At 33.2% G+C, this 24,795-nt stretch overlaps 1 protein-coding gene across 1 annotated transcript; it reads right to left on the bottom strand.

Annotated features, from left to right (window-relative positions):
• Window positions 1–427: 427 nt before the first annotated feature.
• LOC100794152 (ubiquitin-NEDD8-like protein RUB2) lies at window positions 428–4,434 on the bottom strand. Its single transcript, XM_003546758.5, has 3 exons — window positions 4,146–4,434; window positions 1,390–1,649; window positions 428–750 (listed from the first exon to the last, which is right to left on the bottom strand). Exons 1-3 carry the CDS (start codon window positions 4,236–4,238, stop codon window positions 639–641), a joined length of 465 nt encoding a protein of 154 aa, XP_003546806.1. The 5' UTR covers window positions 4,239–4,434; the 3' UTR covers window positions 428–638.
• Between the last annotated feature and the right edge of the window lie 20,361 nt (window positions 4,435–24,795).

The raw sequence follows: 24,795 nt of genomic DNA, 5'->3' as shown, positions 1-24,795 counted from the left end.
AATCCTTTGAAAGTTTTTTTTAAGTAAAAATTACATCCCAAAAAAAAAGTTTCCAAAAAACTTTTTTCTAATAACATCAGAATCTAATTTTCAATAAAGATATTTATATAAAAAAAAAAGGAGCAATGCAAAGAGAAAAATGTTGGGTGCCAATAGAAGCCCCAAAACCCAACATTAAAATCATCTCCAATGCCCCTATGACCTCAATCTCATAAGTCATAACAATCCATCATTTTACGACCATTCCATTCCGAAATCACTTAAAACCTCCACGAACATCAATCTTCCTTTACCCTCTTTTCAAGATAAAGACACCCACAAACAAAGCCACAGAAGATAATAAACTTCTGACACTGATAGAAGTGTTTGAAGGGTAAACATTAGTGCTCCCTTGAAAAGCAGAAGAAAGCAAATTATGTACCTAAACTAAGGTTATAAATCATTGGTTCAGATATTCATTATAAAGGCCAACTTAGGGTTTTAAATAGCATACAACTAAAAAGATACTGAGTTACTGACCACCAATAGTAGCCACAATTACAAAAACCAAGCACATAAAAGAACAATGATGTCTTCAGAGAGACGGGGCAGGAATAGAGCTTCCTTTCATGTCTTTGGGTTCTGATATGGCATCTACACTAATAAGTACCACCCCTCAATGCAAGCACCAAGTGAAGTACAGAACCACCCTCAATGTTGTACTCTTTAGCTGTTTTGTCATCAGCAAGCTGTTTACCTGCATATATGAGTCTGCAGCAACATGCAACAGTTGTAAGATTCTAATGCTTCCAATAGAATAAATATTAATTTATATAGTAATTAGCAACAAATCTAAAAGGAATATCTGAAACAGAACAAATACATCAATTCAAGAGAATGGGGATCAAAACTCATTGCTCTAAATTATCAAGCAAGACAAATACAACTGTAGCAATTAGGCATTCTTCAGAAGATTCTCCATTATCAATTTGAGTATGCTATACAATTTGATGAGATAAATATATCAATGACAAGAAGCACAGATTAATGCATGGATGTGGATAAGCATTCCAGACCTTTTTAGATTATATGCTAACCTGGTAGTGTTTGTAGCCTAACTTTTTTTTGGGCTTCTCATTATTTCAAAAAGAAAAGTCAAGCCAAATATAACTCTAGTTCACTAGTCCATGAGATCCTCAATTAAGGCCCTAAAGATGCATGTATCTTGTCAAGGTTTATGTAACACAATAATAGGTGAAGATAAATACTTAAATATATGATCAGAAATACAAGCTTTTTGCAGGAAACAAGTGACAAGCACATTTCCATGTAAGAGTTAAATCATGTGGCATTGAATTAACAAAGGCTGCTAAGTCCAATTAGTAAAAGAACTCATAGAAGAGAGAAAACCTCTGCTGCACAGGTGGAATTCCCTCTTTTTCTTCAACGCGTTCCTTGATCCGGTCGATTGTATCAGTTGGCTCAATGTCAATTTCAATTTCTTTTCCAGTTAGAGTCTTCACTTTAATCATGGTTCCTCCCCTGAGCCTCAAGACCAAGTGAAGTGTTGATTCCTTTTGTATGTTATAATCAGCAAGAGTGCGACCATCTTCCAGCTGCTTACCAGCAAAAATCAACCTCTGCTGGTCAGGAGGGATACCTTCCTTGTCCTACGAACACATTCCACCAAAAGTTGTTAGAAATTAATGATGCAACTCAGATATGGCAAGCAATGTTATCATTCATACATCAAGCTTCAATTCAGCAAGCCTTGCCATATAATGAAAAACCCCATGTAAAATTATATTATTATCTTACATAAGATGATCAAAACTATACATGTAAGCATATCATTATACAAATCATGGGATTAACTACCGAATACATGTAATTAAATAAAAGCATAGTACTAGTAGTATATACATACACAAAGATAAAAGCTTTGAATAAAAAAATTAATAAGTTACAAAAATGATATTTATATTTGATGTCAGATATAGATTATATTTTAAATATATTCATTTGCCATGAGTTAATTATGTTAAACAAATGTACAGCTCAAGCATTGCACAGGCTTAGTTGTTTAAATACAAGTCATTTATGTTTTGAGACTGAAACCTTTATCAAAAAACTGTCCAACTTCATTAATACAGTACTCTTTTATCCTCCTTCATTTTAGATTTTTAGAATGCTTCTGTGGTAACATTCATTGTTTAATAGTAAATGACTAAATGTTCACAGAAACATAATCCTCTTTTTCTAACTTTTAATCAAAGCCATTTTGCTGCAAGCATTTGGTTTTGAATTTTAATCTTTTATTTGACTCTGTATTTCATGCCACATCAAGATTTAATTAATGAATTGGTTCACTGATACTTGCTTTAACCAGGAATGGTAGTATGGCCTTAACTTTCATTCTTCCTCTATTGCTTTAGAATAATATCCTTCTAATATAGCAATTTGATCCAATAAAAGGTTTTCAGATTAATTTTAATATTATATTGCATTATTGCTCCAATTCATTTGATAAATTTTCTAATGCTTAAACTTTGTTATCTGGCTTCACATATTTTTAATTTCAGGAAATTATTAAAGATTATAATGAAAACCTTAATAGGCTGGAAAATGACATGGACGAAGGAGGAGCATATACAGCAGAGCTGGCAGCTTTAACAGAGATAAATGAACATAATCCTAGAAGGCAGTACATGGCCTCAATTTTGGAACTATGGACAGAGAAGGAAAGCAGCTTGGCAAGGAGTATAATTTCTGATGAAACAACCGAAAGTACATAGATGCAATAGGGGAATGATGTGAAGGTTTGTATATTGACTTTAGGATATTGCATTTTTTGTTATGAATTGGATGGCTAGAAACTAGAAAGAATAAGTTTTAAGAGGCTGATTGATATCTGACATACTTGATAACTAAGGACCACCTAGTTCACTAATTGATTTATAGTTATAGTGCAGAATACCCCCACCACACCCCATTTTTTTCTTACTCCGCAGAGTTATTAAATTAAATAGCGGCCATGGCACCACCATGGAGGTATGGCGGGACAGGTTTTTGATAAAACACCATAAAATGGCAGTGGCATTGCGGGTAGCATATGGCGGCCGCCGTCCATTGTGGGCATGACGCCCACGGCGGATAAAGCATTTTTCAAAAGAAAAACTAAAGGGAAATGAGTCTGTAGCCCAACCCAACCCAACCCAATTGAAAGAAAGGGTTTAAACCCTACAAAGGACCCATAAGCAGAAGCTTGCAACTTTTCTCTCACGCATGCGTTTGTTGCTGCTGCTGTAGAACCCTGCATAGACCTCCCTCTCCTGAGACTTCTGCATTGGCGGCGACATTCACTGACGACTACCATCTTCAGTTCAGTTTTAGACACTATACTTGTTCAGTTATGATTCCCACCCTACTAGCAGTATTCACCTGTTCAGTTTTGAAAACTGTAGCATACTAGCAGTTCAGCTTTCTATACTAACTGGCTAAACCCAAGTCCAAACCATGTCCAGCCCTATTCAGTTATAACACACTATCCAAGTTTGTCAAACGCATCAACAGAGAGACGAAACATGGCAATCACTCGCAAAACAATTGAATTATACATATGCATCAACCAAGTGTATCAAAGAACCTATTGACCAAAGGTGGTTATACAGAAGAATATTCCAAGGTGATTCCGAGACTGTTCAATCAAGAGCATATAAATTCCCAACGGCTTGACAACGAGTTCACTTTATAATTGAGCATCAAGCATGTCAAATCTTAACAGCCACAAATTATTACAAGCCTCTAAAGAATATCTCCATAATATAAACAAATAACAGAAGCAGATTCCAAAATATCTCATAACAAAACAAAAAAACAAAACAGTATCACTTAAGCAACAGAAATCAACTGCTCAACAGAACATATAATTCAATTCTTAAAAGCTTTAACCTTGCACACACATATATATTCAAATACGAAAGCTCCAGAACTTACAAAAAAAAAAAAAACATTTAGAAACCCTTAAATCGACGAAGCAGGCAGAGTACGAGCATAAGAAGCCACGAAAAATCAAATAATAAAAGTTTGAAGCAAACGCGTTAAACCCTAACTCGAAAGAATTAGAAGCGCTTATTAAAGAGAAGGAAGAGAGAGAGAGAGAGAACCTGGATCTTGGCCTTGACGTTGTCGATGGTGTCGCTACTCTCGACCTCGAGGGTGATGGTCTTGCCAGTCAAAGTCTTGACGAAGATCTGCATGTTGTTGAGAAGAGAAAGAGACAAGGAAGAAGGGAGGGACTAGTGTTTTGTGTGAGAGAGAAGGGTATTCGTATTTGTATTTGTAATTGTAAGTCGTAAGTTGTAAGCTATATTTGTTTGTGGGGACTGGGAATTGGGGAAAGAAATTGGATGCGCTTTGTTTGGACGGCGCACAACTCTGCCTTTTTGTTTTTTCCACCTATGGCAAAAGAATCCCTCCCACCTATTTTATCTTGCTAGTATTTTTTTTTTTAACTAATAATATAATCAAATTTTAACTAATCTAAAAAAAACAAATCTTATCTAATTAAATTTGAATTGATTATCTTGGTACTGATAACAACATGTTATACTCGTGTCAAATTCAAGAGTAAATAATCATTTCCGTCCTTGAATATATAATAAATTCGTCCTCAAAAGATAAAAATTTAAATTTTAATCTTCGAAAGTGAAAAAAATGATAAATCTATTCATCCGTTAACATTAGAATTTCAGAGCATTAGACAAATTATGCTTATTAATCAATATTATGCTTATTATTATATTTGTTCTAACTTATACTTGTTTTCTTATTTGTTTAAGTGTTTATTATAATGTTATGCTTGCAGCGATTAAAGAGGGAGAGATGAAGATTAAATTATATTTTGGGTAAATAGTCATTTTCATCATTGAATGTGTAGAACACAAATTCGTTCCTGAATGTGTCACACAGACTTTTTCATTAATGGTAACGAGAAGTTAACAGATAGATGAATTTGTCAATGTTCTATACATTCAGGGATGAAAATAACTATTTACCCCAAATTCAAATATGAATTTCAACATCATGATCAAATTCAAACTTGCCTACTATGTAATTCTGGTAGAGTCAAGTTCCTTAAATCAATCCACACTAGGGGTATTTGGTATACAAAATCTTTTTCATCCTCAGAAATCATGTTTGTTTGGAAATTATATTTCCTAAAAATCTTGTTTTTTATAGGAATGTTATAAATATGAATGTATGTATTTATGAATAGTGACTCTAGACCAATATTGTTTTTCTCTACACAAAAAAGAAGTATTTTATGTTCAAGTTTTCTCTTGACCATCAGAAGTGGGTTAAAAGCGAGAAAATCCTTTTCTTATATTTGGAATAAGATACTACCTTTGTTATTATTTACGAGACCCAATTACCTAATTCATCAATATTAATAAAAAGTGGTTAATTTAGTTTATAACAATAATTTTATCCTAAATTTATATATATTTTTTAAAACACCACTGTCATTATTTTTTTCTTGCTTCTAAATGTTTTCCAATACAACACATTTCTTCTTTTAGTAAGGGGTAATTTAGTTTTAGTCTAAAAATAATTAATGCAAGACACATTATGGATGAGATCTTATAAAAAGGAACAAGTATAACTTCTAATTTGGGTCTTATAAATAAAAATGGAGGTGGTAAATCAAAAACACATGCATTGAGATTCTCTTAACGCTAAGAGTGAAACCAAAGTATCGCTTCATGCTCCATGTTGTGTCCACATGTCTTCTATCTCCAACAACATCGACTCTCTTTGTTATCCGATGGTTCAAACAATTGATAGAATTGAGGTTAAAGAGAAATCAAAATTGTATTATTGATAGAAAAAGATAAGGAATACTACAAGAGAGACCCCTTGTAATCCCAAAACAAAGTTACTCAAAGAAGCAATAATTCTTTCCCTGCCTAAGCCATATGGTTTTCAACATTCCCCCCTCTATTATAACCACTCACACACCCTAACTAAGTGCCACATCAACAACTCTTCTCTAACTCCCCTATTTAACTCAATTGTTGGGCTTAGGCCCAAAGTTGGTGTCCTAGCATAATTATTAGTGCTAATAAATTAATAATATAAGTGTTAACATAAATAGCAATTGAATTTTGATACATACACATTATGGGTTGTTAGATTAGTGAAAATAAATTAATAATATAATGTATGAGCATGTACTAAGTTTTTGTGTTGATGAGTTATGAGTATCTATGCAGACATGTCATGTAAGCTACTTTATGTTTCGGTAAGATCTTGTCAAATTGTGGAGCTTTTATATAAAATAAAATAAATAGGAACAAAATGAAGCAAAGTTTTTATTGATAAATGAAAATAGAATATATTCAAATTCTCAATCCAACATCTCTTCATGCAAAAATAGTTATCAAATATCAATACTAACTTGTTAACTACAAATATATAATAGAGTATTTCAGAAAGCCAAGTAGGTGATACTAAAAATGCACTTTCTTGAATTGGATAAGTGGTTAGCAACTTGAAGTGGGATATTTGGTTGAAGCCTTGAAAAATGAGCATTGGCTCGAGTTTGGATGCAATGAGTAGCCAAGAGTGTTAAGACAATATGGCTATTATATGAATGGGGTTTATAAATCCTCTTTTTCTTTAAAATTATCACACTATTTGAGATGCCCTGAGATACCCTAATATAAGAATACCTTGAAATACCTTATCTCAAGAATCACAAAAACCTTTAAATCAAAACAAGAATTGCATAAGGATATCACCTACGCATGAAGAACCAAACCAATCAGCTTGCATCACCCTTTAAGAAATCTAATCCATGATGATTATTATGAACTAGGGAAATGACATTAAGAAAATATGTTTCTCCTCTTTCTTGGAGTGCTTAGAACTCTCAAAGTATAAGTGCAATTCCTTTATATCGTAATTGATAGTTATGAGAGAAGTTAGGCTTGTTGTCTTATACTAACTTCAATACTTTATATAAGAAACAAATAATTGTATTTTTGTCTTAATTATAAGAAACATATGTTCACTTTCAAATGTAATAATTGTTAGTTTTCTTTTATACCCTTGATTTATTTATTTTTAAAGGAAAAAGATTATTGCATTTTATTTATGATATGTGAAACAATAGAATTTGGAATATGATAACATTGGATGCTAACATTGATATCGATGCCCTTGCCAATGAATGAGCAACAATATTGGCTTGCCTTCCAATAAAACTCACCAATGAGTTAGGAAAAGTACTAAGTAAATCTCTACATTTAGATAAAATCAAATAAAAATATGAAATTCGTGTCGAGTTTGTTGCAACTTCCTCCATTATATTCTTGCAATCAATTTCAAAAGTCATGTTTGAAAGACTAAGATCCTTTGCCAAAAGTAGAACATGTAGAAGTCCACAAGTCTTAGCCCCTATTGGTTCTAGAATTCCACTAAAGTGAAAAGTCTTTGTTGCTATACAATTTCATTGGTCTTCTCTTATACAGATGCCAATACCATACTTCCTCTCGCTTGCAAAAATTCAAGCATCTATGTTGCACTTATATCAACCTTGATACGGGTTTTTCCATAAAGAAAAAAATAGGTTGAGGATGATAAGGGCTTGATAAAGTGTTGTCTTTCCTTGCATGACTCCATTCATTGAAAGATTACATTGCAAGCTAGATAAAGATCAATGGATGCACATCTTTGTTCTCCCAAATCAAATTGTTATATCGATGCCAAATACACCAAAAAGACATGGCAAATTTCACTTGATTTTCTGTAGAGAGGAATTCTAACAAGCCAAAAACAAGTTGATGAACATTTTTAGCTTCTAAAATTTTGACATAAATGTAACTCCACAAACCTGTTGCTTCCCAAACCTTTCTTACATGTTCACATGCAAATAAGAGATGTTATGAGTTTTCAAGATTCAAATGGTAGTAAGGGCTTAAACTCGTGAATTGAACTACCTCTGATTGGAGGTGGAACCATGTTGGAAAACAATCCCACAAAAGTATCCATAAGAATTGTTTGACTTTAGGAGGGAGATGAAGGCACCATAGGAGAAGTTAGTTACCTTCAACCTTTAAGTGATCATTTTGCAGCACTGAATCCATAAGGTGATGATAAGTTGTCCTCATTGTGTAATTGTCGTGCTTGCTGAATTGCCATATTAATTCATCATTTGATGTAGTTTTTAGCAAATGAGTTCATAGGACAATCAGTTTGTCTTTTCTGTTGAAAAGCTTATCAATAATCTCTATTTTCCAAGTAGCCTTCCTGTGATTAATAAAGGAGCTAACATTGAGATTTTTCCAGCCATAGGGTGGGAGTGTAGAATCATGAAGATTTTGAACATGTCAGATCTAAGGTTGAGTTCAAACATTTACCATTGATCATTACCAATTCTCCATTTAATTTCATTCTTGACTAGAACCTGTGAAGCATGAATGTTACGCCATACATAGCTTGGATTATGCCCAAAAGGGGCATCCAAAAAACTTTCCTTTGGAAAATATTTTGCTTTGAAGAGCTTTGTTACAATAACATCTTTGTTGATAGAAGCCATGCAAATGTCGAAAGCCTAGGCCACCAAATTCTTTCTTCATTGTCAATTTGTCCCAATTTAGCCAATTCATCCCTTTTGATGATCTCTTGTTATTGCCCCACCAAAAGGAATTAATCATTTTTGAAGTTGGTCCTTAAGAGTAGCTAGCAAAAGAAAAACATTCATGCAATAGCTTGAGGAAAGGATTTTATTAAAACTTGTTTATCAGCGTTGACAGATGTTTGGTGGCCAGTTGTTGATTCTTTTCCATAGTTTGTCTTTCAAAAAACTAAAGACAACTTTCTTGCTTCTCCCTATGATTGAAGGAAGCCCTAAGTATTTCCCTTTGCCCATCTGATTAGTGACACCCAAGGAAGATGAGATCATATGCTTGCGATTCTGAAAGGTGTTTGTGCTGAAGAATATTTATGATTTCTAGAAATTGATAAGTGGACTAAAGGCCTTGCCATAAGTTTCTAGAATCTGCTTGAGATTAAAAGTGTCCTTTTCATTTGCCCTGCAAAATAAGAAATAGTCATAAGCAAATAAAAGGCGTGAGAGGATATTAGCCTTTTTACACAACTTGACATCACGTATATCACCTCTACTCAACTTCTTTTAGAAGAGAATAAAGACCCTTTGTACAGAATATAGGGTGACAGTGGGTCACCTTGCATAAGTTCTCTCCATATAGAAATGTGTTCTATTGAGTCCCCATTAACCATCATTGAATAATGTGTTGTTTCCCGACATAATTTCATTCAACTAATCCATTTTTGGTGGAAACCCATCTGGGCCATCACCTTAAAGAGATAGTTCCAATGAACCTTATCAAAATCTTTACTGATGTCAATCTTCAAAGCCATTTCACCAATTCTACCTTTAGTCTTGCATCTCATAGGGTGAATGACATCTGAAGCAATGGGAACATCGTCTAAAATTGACCTCCATTCAACAAAAGTAGATTGTTCAAGGGAAATGCATTTTTTTAGGAGAGGTTTTAGATGGTTGGTAAGGGCTTTGGATATAATTTTATAGAGAACATTGTAGAGAGAGATGGGATGGTAATCTTTCATATTTTTGGGATTAGGGCAATGGTAGTGAAATTTATCTGAGAGGGGAAACTTTCATTTTCTAGCTAGGCAATGGCGGTAGAAAAAATTTCAAGGCTTAAAAGGTTCCAATTTTTTTTTATAAAAAATGGGATTTAAGCCATCTAGGCCTAGGGATTTGTTTGATTCCATTTGGAAGAGGGCATTTGTGAGCTCAACAATAGAAAAATGAGCCAATAAATCAATATTATCATCATAAAAGGTGCAAGGCAAGATATAATTCACAATTGGGTCACAATCATCATTATCAATGGAAAAAAACATTTACAAAGTAGTTTTTGGCAACATTACATAAATCTTTGAGGCTCATGTTAACAGTACCATCATCAAGAGCTACAAATGAGATTGTATTCATTTTATTCCTTGATGTTGCATAAGAATGGAAGAAACCATAGTTTATATCACCATCCTTGAGCCAAAACACCTTTGCACACTACTTCCAATGATTTTTTTCTTAGGCCAACAAGTCATTTATTTTTTCACAAACATTTGAATAGTGTGTTGTTGATTCCTCATCATTCCTCTCTCGAAGCTCTTCAAGCTATTTTTTGTAGCTATCTATTTGAGATCAAAATTTGTTACAAATTTGGCGACCCCAAGAATTCATCTTGTGGGAGCAATTAACAATTTTTGCTAGTAAATCATCGTGTAATGAATTCAACTAGTCATGTTACACTACTTGCTCAAGGTTAGGGTGAAAGAGCGAACTATTTTCAAAGCAAAATTGTCTATTGTAGTGTCTCATAGTTGTAGTGCCATGTTTCATAGTAATGGAGAATGGTCTGGTCTAGAAGTTACAGAATTAAAGCGGTGAAAATGTGGGAAAATATCCAACTAGTCATAAGTAGCTAGGCCTTTATCCAACTTTTCTTCTATGGCACTCAGATTTCCTTTTCTTCTAGCCCAAGTGTATTTGTAGCCTTTCATGGGGGAGATCATGGAGGTTATAGTCAGAAATAGCTTCCCTGCATCCCTAAATAAGCTAGTTGGGATGATCACAATTGCCCATCTTATCATCTTGAGAGAGGAGATAATTGAAATCCCCTAGTAAGCAACAAGGGAGAATAGAGAGATTGGCAATATGACAAAGTAAGTCCCAAGAGTTCTTTCTATTATGCCTTTCAAGAAAGCCATAAAAACTTGTAAAATGCCAAGCATGTTTACCAACAAGATGGACATCAACATTTATAAAGTTTGAGGAAAATTTTGAAGTTGGAAAGTGAAAGGTTGTTTCTAAAACAAAGCTAAGTCACCATTCTAGCCACTGGTATTAACAACAAAGAAAGAATCAAAACCAATTTGAATTGAAATTTCATCAATACGTTGAGAAATGACAAGTGTTTCACATTAAAAGATAACATCTAGATGATGTGTCTGAATTTGTTCACAAAGGTTTTGAATTGCGCATGGGTTGGCTAGGCCCCAACAATTCCAATTAAGGATACTTATTGTCCTTAGTAAGCACCTTTGTTAGAGCTTGCCATTAAAAAAAAGTCTCAAGGGAAGAAGAAGGTGTTTGATAATTAGGGTTAGGTTTATGACTATGTGTTTTGTCTTCAACGTTGGAATTGGCCCCTTGATAAAAAAATTATATGTTTCTTGTCTCCCATTATAATTTCTGAGTTGTTGTGATTCTCCACAACCATTGCATCATCATGGATTTGATTAGGGATAACCTTGATTTATTATGAATTTATTAATGATATATCACTTATTTCTCATGAAAGTATATGCATTTGATGAGCTATTAACTATATAACTCATTATCATTGGTTGAAAAAAGTATTCCTTGGATTATAAGCAGTGTCATTATAGCTAATCACAACTTAAATCAATTAATTATATGGATATTTTTAAATAAAATTTAAATTTATGACAATATTAATAAAAAAATAACTAGTTTTAATTGTCTTGATGGATTAGGTATTTGTTTCTTATATTAGGACAAAGGTAGTATAATTTTTCAAAAATAAATAGCAATAACCAATTAAATCGAGTGTTTGATTGATTTTAATGTTCCTGAGTATTTTTGGATAGAGTGAAGATCATTTTAGTTTATATCCTTAGTACATATTTGATCAAAGCATAAGCCCTTAGTTTTTCAAAAGCAACAAAGTAACCAATTATGATTGATTAAAGCATGATGTAATCGTTAAAATAGGAATGCTATTACTTTCATAAAACTCAACTTGCACTTGATATTATTATAATTTATTAACATGCGTGGTAATCATTAAATAGGAATGTGATTGCTTTCATAAAACTCAACTTGTCCTTGATTTAATCGATTAAACTGTGAAGTAATAAATAAAACCATAGGCTTGTATTTTTATCCAACTCAATTATAGATTCATTGATTATAGATACAAAGTAACCAATTAAACTATAGGCATTGGTTTTCCAATTAAAGCATCACAACTTGGTGTAATCAATTACAAAAATTAGGTAATCGATTATCCCGATTTGCATATCAACATTAGTTAAGCATCTAAGTAAGAAACCCTTTTTAATTATGTGCTTGATTGCTTTTAACTTCAAAAAATTGTGTTTTCACCTTGCATCATTAAGTGTTTCAAGAAGTCAAACTCTTAATTTGATTTACCAAAGCTCAAGATTAATCCTTTTTCTAAATAAGCTAGAACAAACAATACAATACCAAACTTTAATCATGGTTTGGCATATAAAATCAAAATCAAAACACAAAACATTGTAGCTTCAGCTTCTTCACTCTTTTACTTTGCCTTGAGTGTAACATAAACTAGGTGAACAAACATAAAACTAGTAGTGTTTTGTTCAAAAGATTCTTCTCCTGTAAGTTTCTAAATAAAAAAAACATGTAGTCATTGCTTTAATATTAAAAAAATAAGTAGAAACTTTTTAATAATATTTTATTACAAAATATAGTTATATATATTTCTAAAAAAGTATGGTGGGGGCATAGCTTTCATTTGTCACTTATAAGTGTTCCTCTGGCCACATCTTCCTCCATCGTCTTTTTGATAATTTTTCATTGATTATTTGATTGGTATTATATTAATCACAATTTCGTTAGACAAGTGTACAACATAATCATACTTCCGACGTGTATGTTTTTTTCACACCAAAAATACAAAACAAAAACACAATTATGTTGTACAAGTATACATCAGAATCGTGTTTTTATTGTGTATTTTGCTTTGTTTTTTTTTTTACCAGTTAGTGTGTATAGATCGATGTTATATGGTTCATTGATATTTTAGAGTGAATATAGACCACTATTTTTCCTGCTAAACAAAACCATATTAATGATGTTCTGACAAGCAAATAATATCTTTATAAAGCTCAATACAATCTAAATCATATATTTAGTCGATGCAATCTTAATCATTGCTTTTTTGTTAAACACAATACAAAGAATGTGATAATTAACTCACGAGTGAACATTACATCATCTAATATAAAACATCAATGATGGTCTGATTTTTCTCATTCCATTGTGTTCATATTCACCATATTGCTTGAAAGATAGATGAAGTCATTATTTGTATTTTATGATGGTGACATGATATCAACTTTTGAGGGGATATTGTTTGATTGTCCTCATTGTCCTAAATTCATTAGAATAAGTGAAGACATGTTGCTTGTTGCTTTAAGGAAAGCAATTACGAATGTCATTAGAGATAACAAAATGTTACTTGACATTTATTACTGCTAACATGTATATGTAGGTAATGGTTGTGTTGACAGTGATGTGAGAAAAATATTTTTCATCTTTCGAGAATTTCGTTTAAGAGGATCGATTGAGTTGTATGAAACATTTGGTTTCTCCAGAAGAAATCTCTGGTGCGTAAACCAAGATTTGTAGAGATGCTTGCTTTGATGCGTGAAACAATGGCGACAACAAGCTCTAATAAAAATAAATCTATGTAGTCATGTTTTTAATTTATGAAATTTATGTTTGTTTTTGTTGTTTTTCTTTTTACGAAATGTCTCTAGAAGTGCTATTATGTTGCATGCTATTTGTTGTTGTTTGTTTTATGAACTGAATAGAGAGATCATTCTTTGTTACTTCCTATGGACTCATATATAAGCAAAAAACTAGTATTTTATGTTAGACTTAAATCTAAACAAATTTAATTAATTCTACCGTATTTAAAGTTATCATTCCTAAAACACCCTTCATTTAATTCTAATTCTATTTTCAAGTACTCCTTTTTAGTCATGATAGCAAGTTCCAATGAATGAACTTTTAGAAATAACTTTGTTTTTTTTTCTTAAGATTAGGAAAATTAAATGATGTCAACTAACTTTCTTAATTAGTGTAAAATTAGTTATTTTTGCTTATACATGAGTCTAGAAGGAGTACACTACTAGGTGTGTGTTGTTTAAGCAGTTGATAAAGAAAAAACAATAATTTGACCACAACATAAGTTGTAAAACATAAGTTCATACAACAACAATAATATATACACATATAAAAAAAATAATCAATTGGCATCGATCCTCCTCCTCTATCTCTATCCTTCAAAGTTGCATCTAGTTGCTAAGTCTTCTTGTGCCACTAGTAAAGCATGTTGTATGACTTCATGACTATCAGTGTCCTCTGCTACAACTTTCAGGTCCAACAATCTTTGCACAGAGGCTGCAAACATCTCAAACCCATCCTAAATAAACAAGGAATTCAATTAGTATTTATTTTTCCATAAAAGTTAAAACAAAATCATGACAAAATTGTTTACATTACATAACAAAAATAGTCTACACCATGTACATAATTTGACAATTGGCCATCAGGCTGAGTCTAGTTGAGGCTGAGGCTAGGAGATACATACAGGGCTATGTGGTGTTTTTCCCTTCTTTGGCAAAATCACATATGGATGTGAATACTTGTAATACTAAGCCAGTTAGTCAGAAGTGCAAGCACCATGTGTTGTGGCCATTCCTTTCATGTCTCATTACACTTCTCATAGAGAGGGTGAGGAGGTTGTGATTAAGGAATCCCCTTTACATATACAAATCACCTCAAAACCCTCTGCGAAAAAATAAGGCCACATGTTAGTCCCACAAATGATGTAGCCAGAGTAGTAGTATGCTTGGTCTTCGAGAAGTCTAACATGCTTATGTGTCTCATACAGAGACCACATGACATCAACCATATGTGATTTATTCAGTCACTCCCTGGTCCCATCACCATTGCAGATACATTTCAATAGGTTCCATATAACAACAAGCAGCTCTTGGTGGTCATAATCAATCAAACCTTCATGAAAACCAAAAATAGAAAAATGCTCAAACACTTATGCCTATAAAATATCAAATTTGTTTTAAGAAACAAAAAAAATTTTAACAGACAGACAAACAATTATATACAAAACAAAAACTTCCTTACCATGAGCAACTTCATATAACCTTCACACTACTTGCTCAAATGCAAACTTGCGTAGGAGAAATGGTTATAAAGGTACACCAAAGTAGCTATTCTCCAAGCGTGATGGTGGCATATGGATAGATTATTGAGGTACCAATGGTAGGAAATGTGTACATGCATCAAGCTCTAGCTGGCAAATATCATACTACCAATCAAGTGCAACAAATAAGCCTTGGCAGCCTATACATGTGACCCAAAAGCAGGGGATATGTGATACAACTCCTTTAGCTAGGCCAAGCATACCATGGTTCCTACTCTTGTTGACACATTTGCCTTTTGCTCCATTGGAATGTTGAGCTCAATCAAGGGTAAGAGTCTCTTCATGTCTCTGTCGATGGTCAAAGGGTGGGCGATGAGTGTGCCTATGACAGGAAAATGCAACGAAGAAGAAACATCATCAAAGGTGATGGTCATCTCTTCAACTGGTTGGTGGATGGAGGATGTCTTCTCATGTCACCTCTCAACAAAGGCTTTCACCAAGCCTTTATTTGTAGCAGTATACCATGCCTTCTAAAGGCCTAACCCATCCACATACGTCTTCACCTGGGTTGTGTAAAGTACTCAATGACCTTACCAACATGGTTGACTAGCTTTAGCTCATGTCGTGGCTGACAGATCCATACATGTCCAATTGTGTGGTCCTTATAGGATCAAAGTAGTGTCAAATCAATTGGGTCTCCTCCAAATGGCGTTCCAACGATCTAGTCAGCAAACGGTGCCTCTGCCACCTCGATGTCATTTGTAGCATCATCTGCCTGTTATTGCTGTTGTATACGTCATTGAGCCTTTGCATCATGAAGTGTTGATGTAATCACACGTCGACACAAGGATGGCTCAAGTGGCTCACCAACATCACTCCCTTCCTCCAATGGGGGTTGCGTCTAGTAACATATGATTGAACTTCTATGTGAGCCATCTGAAAAAAAAAAACATTAACAGTTAAATAATAAATAATTAAAACATTGTTGTTAATAAACATTAACATAAAATTTTAATTGAGAGCAAAAAATATAAATTATAAATTTAAGAAATTTACAATAAATATAACTTGACTAATTTTTTTTGACAATAAAAATTAAAAATAATTTAAACAAAAAATTAATTGTTTCAATAAACCATTTTACAAAATAATAGAAAAAATACAAATTAACAATAAACATTAATATCAAATCATGAACAAAAAGTTAACATAACAAAATAAAGTTAACTAAAATTTTAAAATAATTGAATTAGCATAACAATAACATTAATTTTAAAAATTAACTAAATAATTCATGTTAATAATAAACTAACAATAACATTAACTTTAATTATTAACTTTAATAAATTTAAAAAATGAGAAAAAATGAACAACAAAAATACCTTTATGTTTTTTTATCTTAGAAGAGAGCACAACTTTTCATTGTGTGTGTTTTCTGAACACACAAGAAAAATAAGTTTCTGTTTTGGATTGCTACAAAATGGGATAACACTTTCATTGAACTAAAAATTGCCAAAAAAAAATAAAGGCACCTCCACGAAGCCATAGAGAAAAGCTTCAAAGGAGAAGGAAATGGGTGCAAAGGGCACAAAAGAAGAAGGAAATCAGTGTAGAGGGAAGAGGGTTCAATGGAGAAGGAAATGGAGGTTTGGGGGTGTGAAGAAAAGGAAGAAATAGGTAGGTGGGAAGAAGGAAGGGGATGGGGTAGGGGCATAGAGAACTGCACTTAGGAGCAATTTTGTCCTTTCCATGCAATTTCAAAAATTAGGGGGGTGAATTGCAATATTAGGATGAGAATGGAAATCTCGTACCAATTCAACCAAAACTACTTTTTAAGGGTCCAAAATATGAATCAGGCTAATATGAAGTATGCAAATACCATCCACACCAGTGAGGACTATTTAAAACCGTTAGATTTACTATTAAAAAAATTCAATAGCGTTGATTTTGTACTTGTTACTGGTTGTCTATGTGAATTGAAATATACAGCTTTGCCCCATTATAAAAGGAACTCTTGGGCAGAATTTGTAAAATTGAAATTCACTGTTACAGACAAAACCCTATTACATCAATGATGGAATGGATGAGCTGCAGTCCCTCAATTCTGAATTCTCTATGTCTTGATCGTTGTTTTTGGATTTGTCTTGTGTGAATACCTACCTAAATTTACCTGAGTGTAATTTTATATTAAAAAAATGGAGCAAGAAAATATGGCAGTTAAGGAGGAGACTTGGTCAAATAAAAGACTGATAGATGAAGGAAAACAATTATCAAGAATAAAATATTTGATTTTCTGGATAAGTGCATTTTTACGGGGAAAAAACTAACATAAAAATCAGAGAAGAAATAAACGATAAAGGGTGAATACTAGTTTTTTCCCTCACTCACGCACCTGTTGTAGCAGCATTTAAGTGGGTTCATATTTCAACCATTATTCAAAGGTTATCTTTCTTGCATTTTTTTTATAGATGTAAGTTCTTTCTCTTCTGAATGAACCTTGCTGGTGGGAATTCATTGTATTCCATTTTTTTTTATTATTTTGTGAATAGATAATGGATGTCCGTATGTGTATGTGGAGCCTAAACATGTATATCTCTTGGTAGGATTAGAATATGAAATCATAATAAAATGGATATTGGCATTGGCTTTTAGTGGGTAAAAAGAAAAAACCAATGATACGAATTGACACGTACCCGTGTGTGAGGTATTATTTTCTTTTGCAAGCAAAATATGTACAGGATGGACGGTTTAGTTTTAGTTATATTTTATAATAGAGTGGTACTGGATTTTATAGGGATGGTGGGCATGTTTCCTTTTCTGTTTTTATTTTCTTTGTTAACAATAGTAAGATATAGATTTTCTTTTTTAATCTTTTTCTTTCTCTCTCTAAAAAAGGATTTTTTTTTACTTTTTTATTATTGTAGTTTTTCAATTAACTCGTGAAATCATTTGTGATATTTAAAATTTTTGTGCATAGAGTTGTCTTCTTTAAATAAATATAAATAAATAAAAGTGTTCTTTCCATAAAAATAATAAAAATCAAAAAATATTTTTTTGGTAAAGTAAACATTTATAAAGTTACATGATTTTGTACAAATAATTAAATGTACCATTTTTTTAATAGACGTTATAGGATGGTAACACTTTTGTTACATGTAATCAACTCCTGGAATTATATTTGATTTCAAAGATTATTTTGAAAAGGATTTTTCAATGTTTTTCTCTCAAAATAAAATATTGGTGGTAACATATTGTTTCCAATTTAATGTTAAAAAAGAGTTTTGCTAGAGATAACTCTTATAAATTGGACACTCTCTGAAGTGTTGAAGAGAGGCTTAATTTACTCCATTAACAACTCCTGAACTTGTGCGGTCCTTTGTTGTTGAAAAATGTGGTTTCCAACCTCATGCAAATAATACCCAGGTTTGGGAGCATCTCTTAGGTCTTATTTTATGTACTCCAATTTGCCAATACATCGCTAAGTAAATTAATGACACTGTATGAAAACTTTTAACTGTACTCTACTGATTGCAATTATCCTTACATATATTTACCGGTTTATGTTGTGATTTTTAGATTATCAATCAACGTGAGGTTGCCACTAGCAACATTTTCAAGCAGAAAGAATTTAACCTTGAGTCATTGGGTACTGGTGGGTATTAGTGGACTGAGTGCAAAATTTGAAGATATATATCAAAGAGCTTTTGCCTCTCGTGTTATCCCTCCCCATGTGACATTGAAGTAATACATTGGATACTTTGGTTCATTTAATTTGTTGTTTTTATAGTATATCATGTTCATACTTGAAAGCCTTTGAGCTTTCAAATTAGGAATCAAGCATGTTCAACATGCTTCTTTATGGGCCTCATGGAACTGGGAAGACAGTTATGGCACATCAATTTGGAAATTTTTTGAATGGGAAAGAACCAAAGGTTTGGAAATTACTCCTTATTCTTGCATAATAAATTTGAACAAGTACATCTATATGAAATTGTTATGTATGCAATAAGCTACTTTGTTAAGATGAACCAACACAACAATAATGTGCCCACAAAGAAAGCCAAAGGATTGCATTAATTCTTTGGCATGAGCAAAAATATGCACCATCTGATGGGTAATGAGACAAAAGCCAAACCTTGCCTGCAAAGAAACTGCCACGAATATATGTTGTTGCTCACATGTCCCTTTTACTCCATAACTCATTAATCTAACTATTATTCTCTAAACCAAACTATGAAACCATTGCCACCCATTTTCTTTGGAAATGATCAATATCATAGGCACCCAACATACAACTCCGAAACAGGGAAAGAAACTTTGGATATGCAATATGACTAGCTGCGTTGCGCATCAAATGCCATGCACAAAGACAGTGGTGTGCATTTAGAAATACTTTTTATGGCATTCCTCATTACCATTAGTTGCTCAAGAAGCCATATATGTCTCTTCACATTCATTTGAAACAACAATAACATCAAACACAATGGTATGGTTATGATTATTCACACCTAAAAAAATGACGAGACAACGATACCTGTTTTTTTTTTTCCATATGTAGCATCAAATGCTAGCACATCTCCAAAGACCTCATAGTCTAGCTGACTAGTATCATCACACCAAAAAAAAATATTGCAATCTACCATTATCATCCTCAATACGCCGCACAAACATCAATGGGTCATTCAGTTGTTAGAATTAATGTCTCATGTGAGAGGCATATGACTAGGTAGGGACTAATAAATAAATAATTAACGATTAAAGGCTAAATTGTAATTGGGCTTAATAGGAGAAGTTTCTAGGTTAACTGCTACTTGATGGGAGTAGTGGTTATAAAAGGGGCTTAATATCCACTAACGTGAAATAAGGTCCCCTTCTTGACCAGAAAGTGCTCTTTTCTCACCCATAGTCATCACGAACGGAGAGAGACAGAAAAGAAGCCAAAGGAAGTGAAATCCTATTTCTCTCATTTTCAAGGAAATCAAAGTGCACCAGAGAGAAGTTCCTATGGAGAAAGGTACACATCATTATCTATTATTCTTTACTGATTGTTTGTGAGAACCATAAATTTCAAGATCATGTTGGTTTTCTATAATTGATAGTCTAGGAAACCCTTAAGAATTTTTGCATGTGGTAACAGAGCATGTGTTATGAAATTTATGATTCTCCAAGAATGATTTAATTTCTCCCAATTATGCATAAACCCTAATTATGAAATTTAGGGATTTTTAATTTATGTTACATGTATTTTCAATTACATGTTTTGATAACGTGCCTTTCGTGTTAATTATATTTTCCGCTGCAAAGTATGAAATTCTAGATATATAAAATTTCATGAGAAGGAAAGCCATGAAAGCTGTAGAATTTTTGGAAATTACATTTTGGAGAAAAGGAATGAAAAGCAAAAAAAAAAAAAAATTCTGCCATCGTGAATTGTTTTATTTTGAAAAGCTGCGTGGTTGTAAGAATAGGTTATCTTTAATTCCTATATTTTTTTTAGAAGCTGCGCAGCGTATGTAGGATTGCTTGCTTTTAATTATAATACTTTCAAAAAGGAAAACGTACGCGTACCAAATATCTTGCAGGATGAATGAATATTATGAAAATTGTTATTTGCAATCTTTGTTTGTTATTTGCAATCCCACCTGCCTTCTTTTTCTTTCGAATGTTATTGTTGAACATTATTGAAGGATTGAAAGTTTATGTCTTATAATTAATGTGAATGTTTTGAAATTATTGGTAACAGTAAGTATGTATATGTTACATATTCCTTTGAATGTGTTTGAATGCAAAATACAAATAAATGTGAAAATTATTTTATGGCCTAGAATGGAATTAATGGAATGGCTATGAATTGTTGATAGCAATAAGTATGTGCAGACCATATATATTTGGTTGGAATTAAATGTATGTTAAATTTGTTAGTCACCAAAGTGGCCAAATTTGTAAGGTTATTTAATTCCAAATTAATGATTATTTCAATTACTCATAGAATAATGGATGCTAAATTATATGACTATTGGCTTATGGGTAATTGAAATTCATTGTTATAAGGCATTTATGGATCGCCCAAAGGTTGATTAGTTGTTCTTATAATTAATGAATATTATTGTAGGCAATTTGTGTGTATCATTAGTTTTATTTATATACCCAAAGGAAATAGATATTATTAATTGGTGCATATTTAATTGTCAAATAATGTTAAAATTTTATTAGCATCATCATGTTTGTATGTTGTGTGTTGGTGTGTCACCCAAAGGAGAACATCAATATACATTGATTGTTATCTGAGTAAATTATATGTATGACTTGTGTTTCATGTACCAAAATGCTTATGTGAAGTTTTATTATGCAGTACCTGTTCCCAACTCATTGAATTCTCATGTATCATCTGTACCAATTTTTAATGGGCTTAACTTCTCTGACTGGAATGAGCAAGTCCAATTTCATCTCGGTGTTTTGGATCTTGATCTTGCTATATTGGAAGAGAAGCCTGCTACTATTACTGATGCTAGTAGCAATGAACAGAAAGCTCATTATAAAGCTTGGGAAAGATCTAACAGACTCAGCCTAATGTTCATGAGAATGACTGTAGACAGTATTAAGATAGCTCTCCCTAAAACCGATAGTGCTAAAGAGTTTATGGGGTTGGTGGGAGAGCGCTCTCAAACAGCTGATAAGTCTCTTGCTGGGACATTAATGAGTACACTAACCACCATGAAGTTTGATGGTTCGCGTACTATGCATGAACATGTCATTGAGATGACAAACATTGCAGCAAGACTTAAGACCTTGGGAATGGCTGTGAATGAGAACTTCCTTGTTCAGTTTATTCTAAACTCATTACCGTCTGAGTATGGCCCGTTTCAAATGAGCTATAATACCATGAAAGATAAATGGAATGTGCATGAAATGCACAGTATCGAGGCTTAAGAATCAAGGAAGTCACTCAATCCATTATGTAAGCCACCGAGGGAATCAAGGAGCTGGAAAAAAATTTGTAAAGAAACATGATAAAGGCAAAGGACCATTAAAGATCAAGGACGGTCCTGTGCAAATCTAGAAGAAAGCATCAAAGAACAATAATTGTCATTTTTGTGGAAAATCTGGACACTTCCAGAAAGATTGCCCAAAGCGTAAGTCTTGGTTCGAAAAGAAAGGTGAGCTCAATGCTCTTGTATGTTTTGAATCAAACTTAATTGAAGTTCCCCATAATACATGGTGGATTGATTCTGGATGTACAACTCATGTTTCTAATACTATGCAGGGATTCCTTACAATCCAGACCATAAGCCCAAATGAGAAGTTTGTTTTCATGGGGAATAGAGTGAAAGCTCCAGTGGAAGCGGTCGGGACTTATCGTTTAAAACTCGACACTGGACATCATTTAGATTTACTGGAAACTCTTTATGTACCTAGTTTATCTAGGAATTTGGTTTCATTATCTAAACTTGATATTACTGGATACTTTTTTAATTTTGGTAATGGATGTTTCAGTTTATTTAAGTATAATCATCTCATTGGTACTGGTGTTCTTTGTGATGGTTTATATAAATTGAAATTGGATGGTTTGTATGTTGAAACTGTTTTAACTCTGCATCATAATGTTGGCACTAAACGTAGTTTAGTGAATGAACGATCTGCTTTCTTGTGGCATAAACGTTTAGGTCACATTTCTAGAGAAAGGATAGAAAGATTAATAAAGAATGAGATTCTTCCTGATCTAGATTTTACGGATCTAAATATTTGTGTGGATTGTATAAAGGGAAAACAAACAAAACACACAAAGAAATGAGCCACAAGAAGCACTCAGCTTCTTGAAATTGTGCATACAGATATTTGTGGACCTTTTGATGTTAGTTCTTTCGGAAGGGAATTATACTTTATCACCTTTATTGATGATTATTCACGTTATGGTTATGTCTACTTACTGCATGAGAAATCTCAGGCAGTGAATGCTTTGGAAATTTATTTGAATAAAGTAGAAAGACAATTAGACAGAAAGGTGAAAATTATTAGATCTGATAGAGGTGGTGAGTATTACGGAAGATATGATGAAACTGGGCAACACCCAGGTCCATTTGCTAAGCTCCTTCAGAAACGAGGCATTTGTGCGCAATACACAATGCCTGGTACGCCACAACAAAATGGTGTATCAGAAAGGCGTAACAGAACTTTAATGGATATGGTTAGGAGTATGTTAATCAATTCAACCTTGCCCGTATCTTTGTGGATGTATGCTTTGAAAACTGTCATGTATTTGTTAAATAGGGTTCCTAGTAAGGCAGTTCCAAAGACACCTTTTGAACTGTGGACAAATAGGATACCTAGTATGAGGCACCTGCACGTTTGGGGTTGCCAGGCAGAAATAAGAATTTACAATCCGCAAGAAAGAAAATTGGATGTAAGAACAATCAGTGGATATTTCATTGGTTATCCAGAAAAGTCAAAGGGGTATATATTTTATTGTCCTAATCATAGTATGAGAATTTTCGAAATTGGAAATGCAAGGTTCATTGAAAACGGTGAACTCAGTGGGAGTGCAGTTCCACAAGAAGTGGAAATTAAAGAAGTTAGAGTGCAAGTCCCTTTAGCTTTTGCCTCTAGCAGTAAGGTGATTACTACTTCAGTTATTGCTACAAACAATAATGAAGAAGTACAACACAATGATGAGCCCATGATACATAATGAACCCCTTGTGGAAGAACCACAAGAAGTAGCATTAAGGAAGTCTCAAAGAGAAAGAAGACCAGCTATTTCGAATGATTATGTGGTATACTTACATGAAACAGAAACAAACTTAAGCATTAATGATAATGATCCAGTTTCATTTTCACAAGCTGTAAGTTGTGATAATTCTGAGAAGTGGTTAAATGCCATGAAAGAAGAGATAGATTCCATGGAACATAATGGTGTTTGGGACCTTGTAGAATTACCAAAGGGTTGTAAGAGAGTTGGTTGTAAGTGGGTCTTCAAGACTAAACGTGACTCTCATGGCAACCTTGAACGTTACAAGTCTAGACTTGTTGCTAAGGGATTTACTCAGAAAGATGACATTGATTATAAAGAGACGTTTTCACCAGTCTCACGAAAGGATTCTTTCAGGATTATCATGGCATTAGTAGCCCATTATGACTTGGAGCTACATCAGATGGATGTGAAAACTGCCTTTTTGAATGGAGATTTAGAGGAGGATGTTTATATGGACCAACCAATGAGATTCTCAGTTGAAGGGAAGGAACACATGATGTGCAAATTAAAGAAATCAATATACGGTCTTAAGCAAGCTTCCCGCCAATGGTATTTGAAATTTAATGATACCATTATTTCCTTTGGATTTAAGGAAAACACTGTTGATCGGTGTGTATATCTGAAGGTCAGTGGGAGTAAGGTTATGTTTCTAGTTTTGTATGTTGATGATATATTGCTTGCAACTAATGATCTTGGTCTTCTTCATAAGACTAAGAAGTTTCTTTCTAGTAACTTTGAAATGAAGGATATGGGTGAGGCAAGCTATGTGATAGGGATAGAAATATTCCGAAATAGATCACAAGGATTGTTAGGCTTGTCTCAAAAAGCATATATCAATAAAGTACTAGATAGATTTAGGATGGAAAAGTGCTCAGCATCTCCCGTTCCAATTCAGAAAGGAGACAAATTTAGTCTCGCACAATGTCCTAAAAATGAACTGGAACGGAAGCAAATGGAAGCAATTCCGTATGCATCAGTTGTTGGGAGT

The sequence above is a fragment of the Glycine max genome, chromosome 15 (genome assembly GCF_000004515.6).
Source record: "Glycine max cultivar Williams 82 chromosome 15, Glycine_max_v4.0, whole genome shotgun sequence".
NCBI classification, from domain to species: domain Eukaryota; kingdom Viridiplantae; phylum Streptophyta; class Magnoliopsida; order Fabales; family Fabaceae; genus Glycine; species Glycine max.
This window is presented reverse-complemented; position numbering and strand designations above follow the sequence as displayed.

Bases quoted from the DNA above. Each gene is read 5' to 3' on its own strand.
- LOC100794152 (XM_003546758.5), bottom strand. From the start codon at position 4,238: ATGCAGATCTTCGTCAAGACTTTGACTGGCAAGACCATCACCCTCGAG. The intron at 1,650-4,145 runs GTTCTCTCTCTC...ATGTGTTCGTAG, and splicing joins ACGTCAAGGCCAAGATCCAG to GACAAGGAAGGTATCCCTCC. The intron at 751-1,389 runs GTTTTCTCTCTT...ATGTTGCTGCAG, and splicing joins ATTCCACCTGTGCAGCAGAG to ACTCATATATGCAGGTAAAC.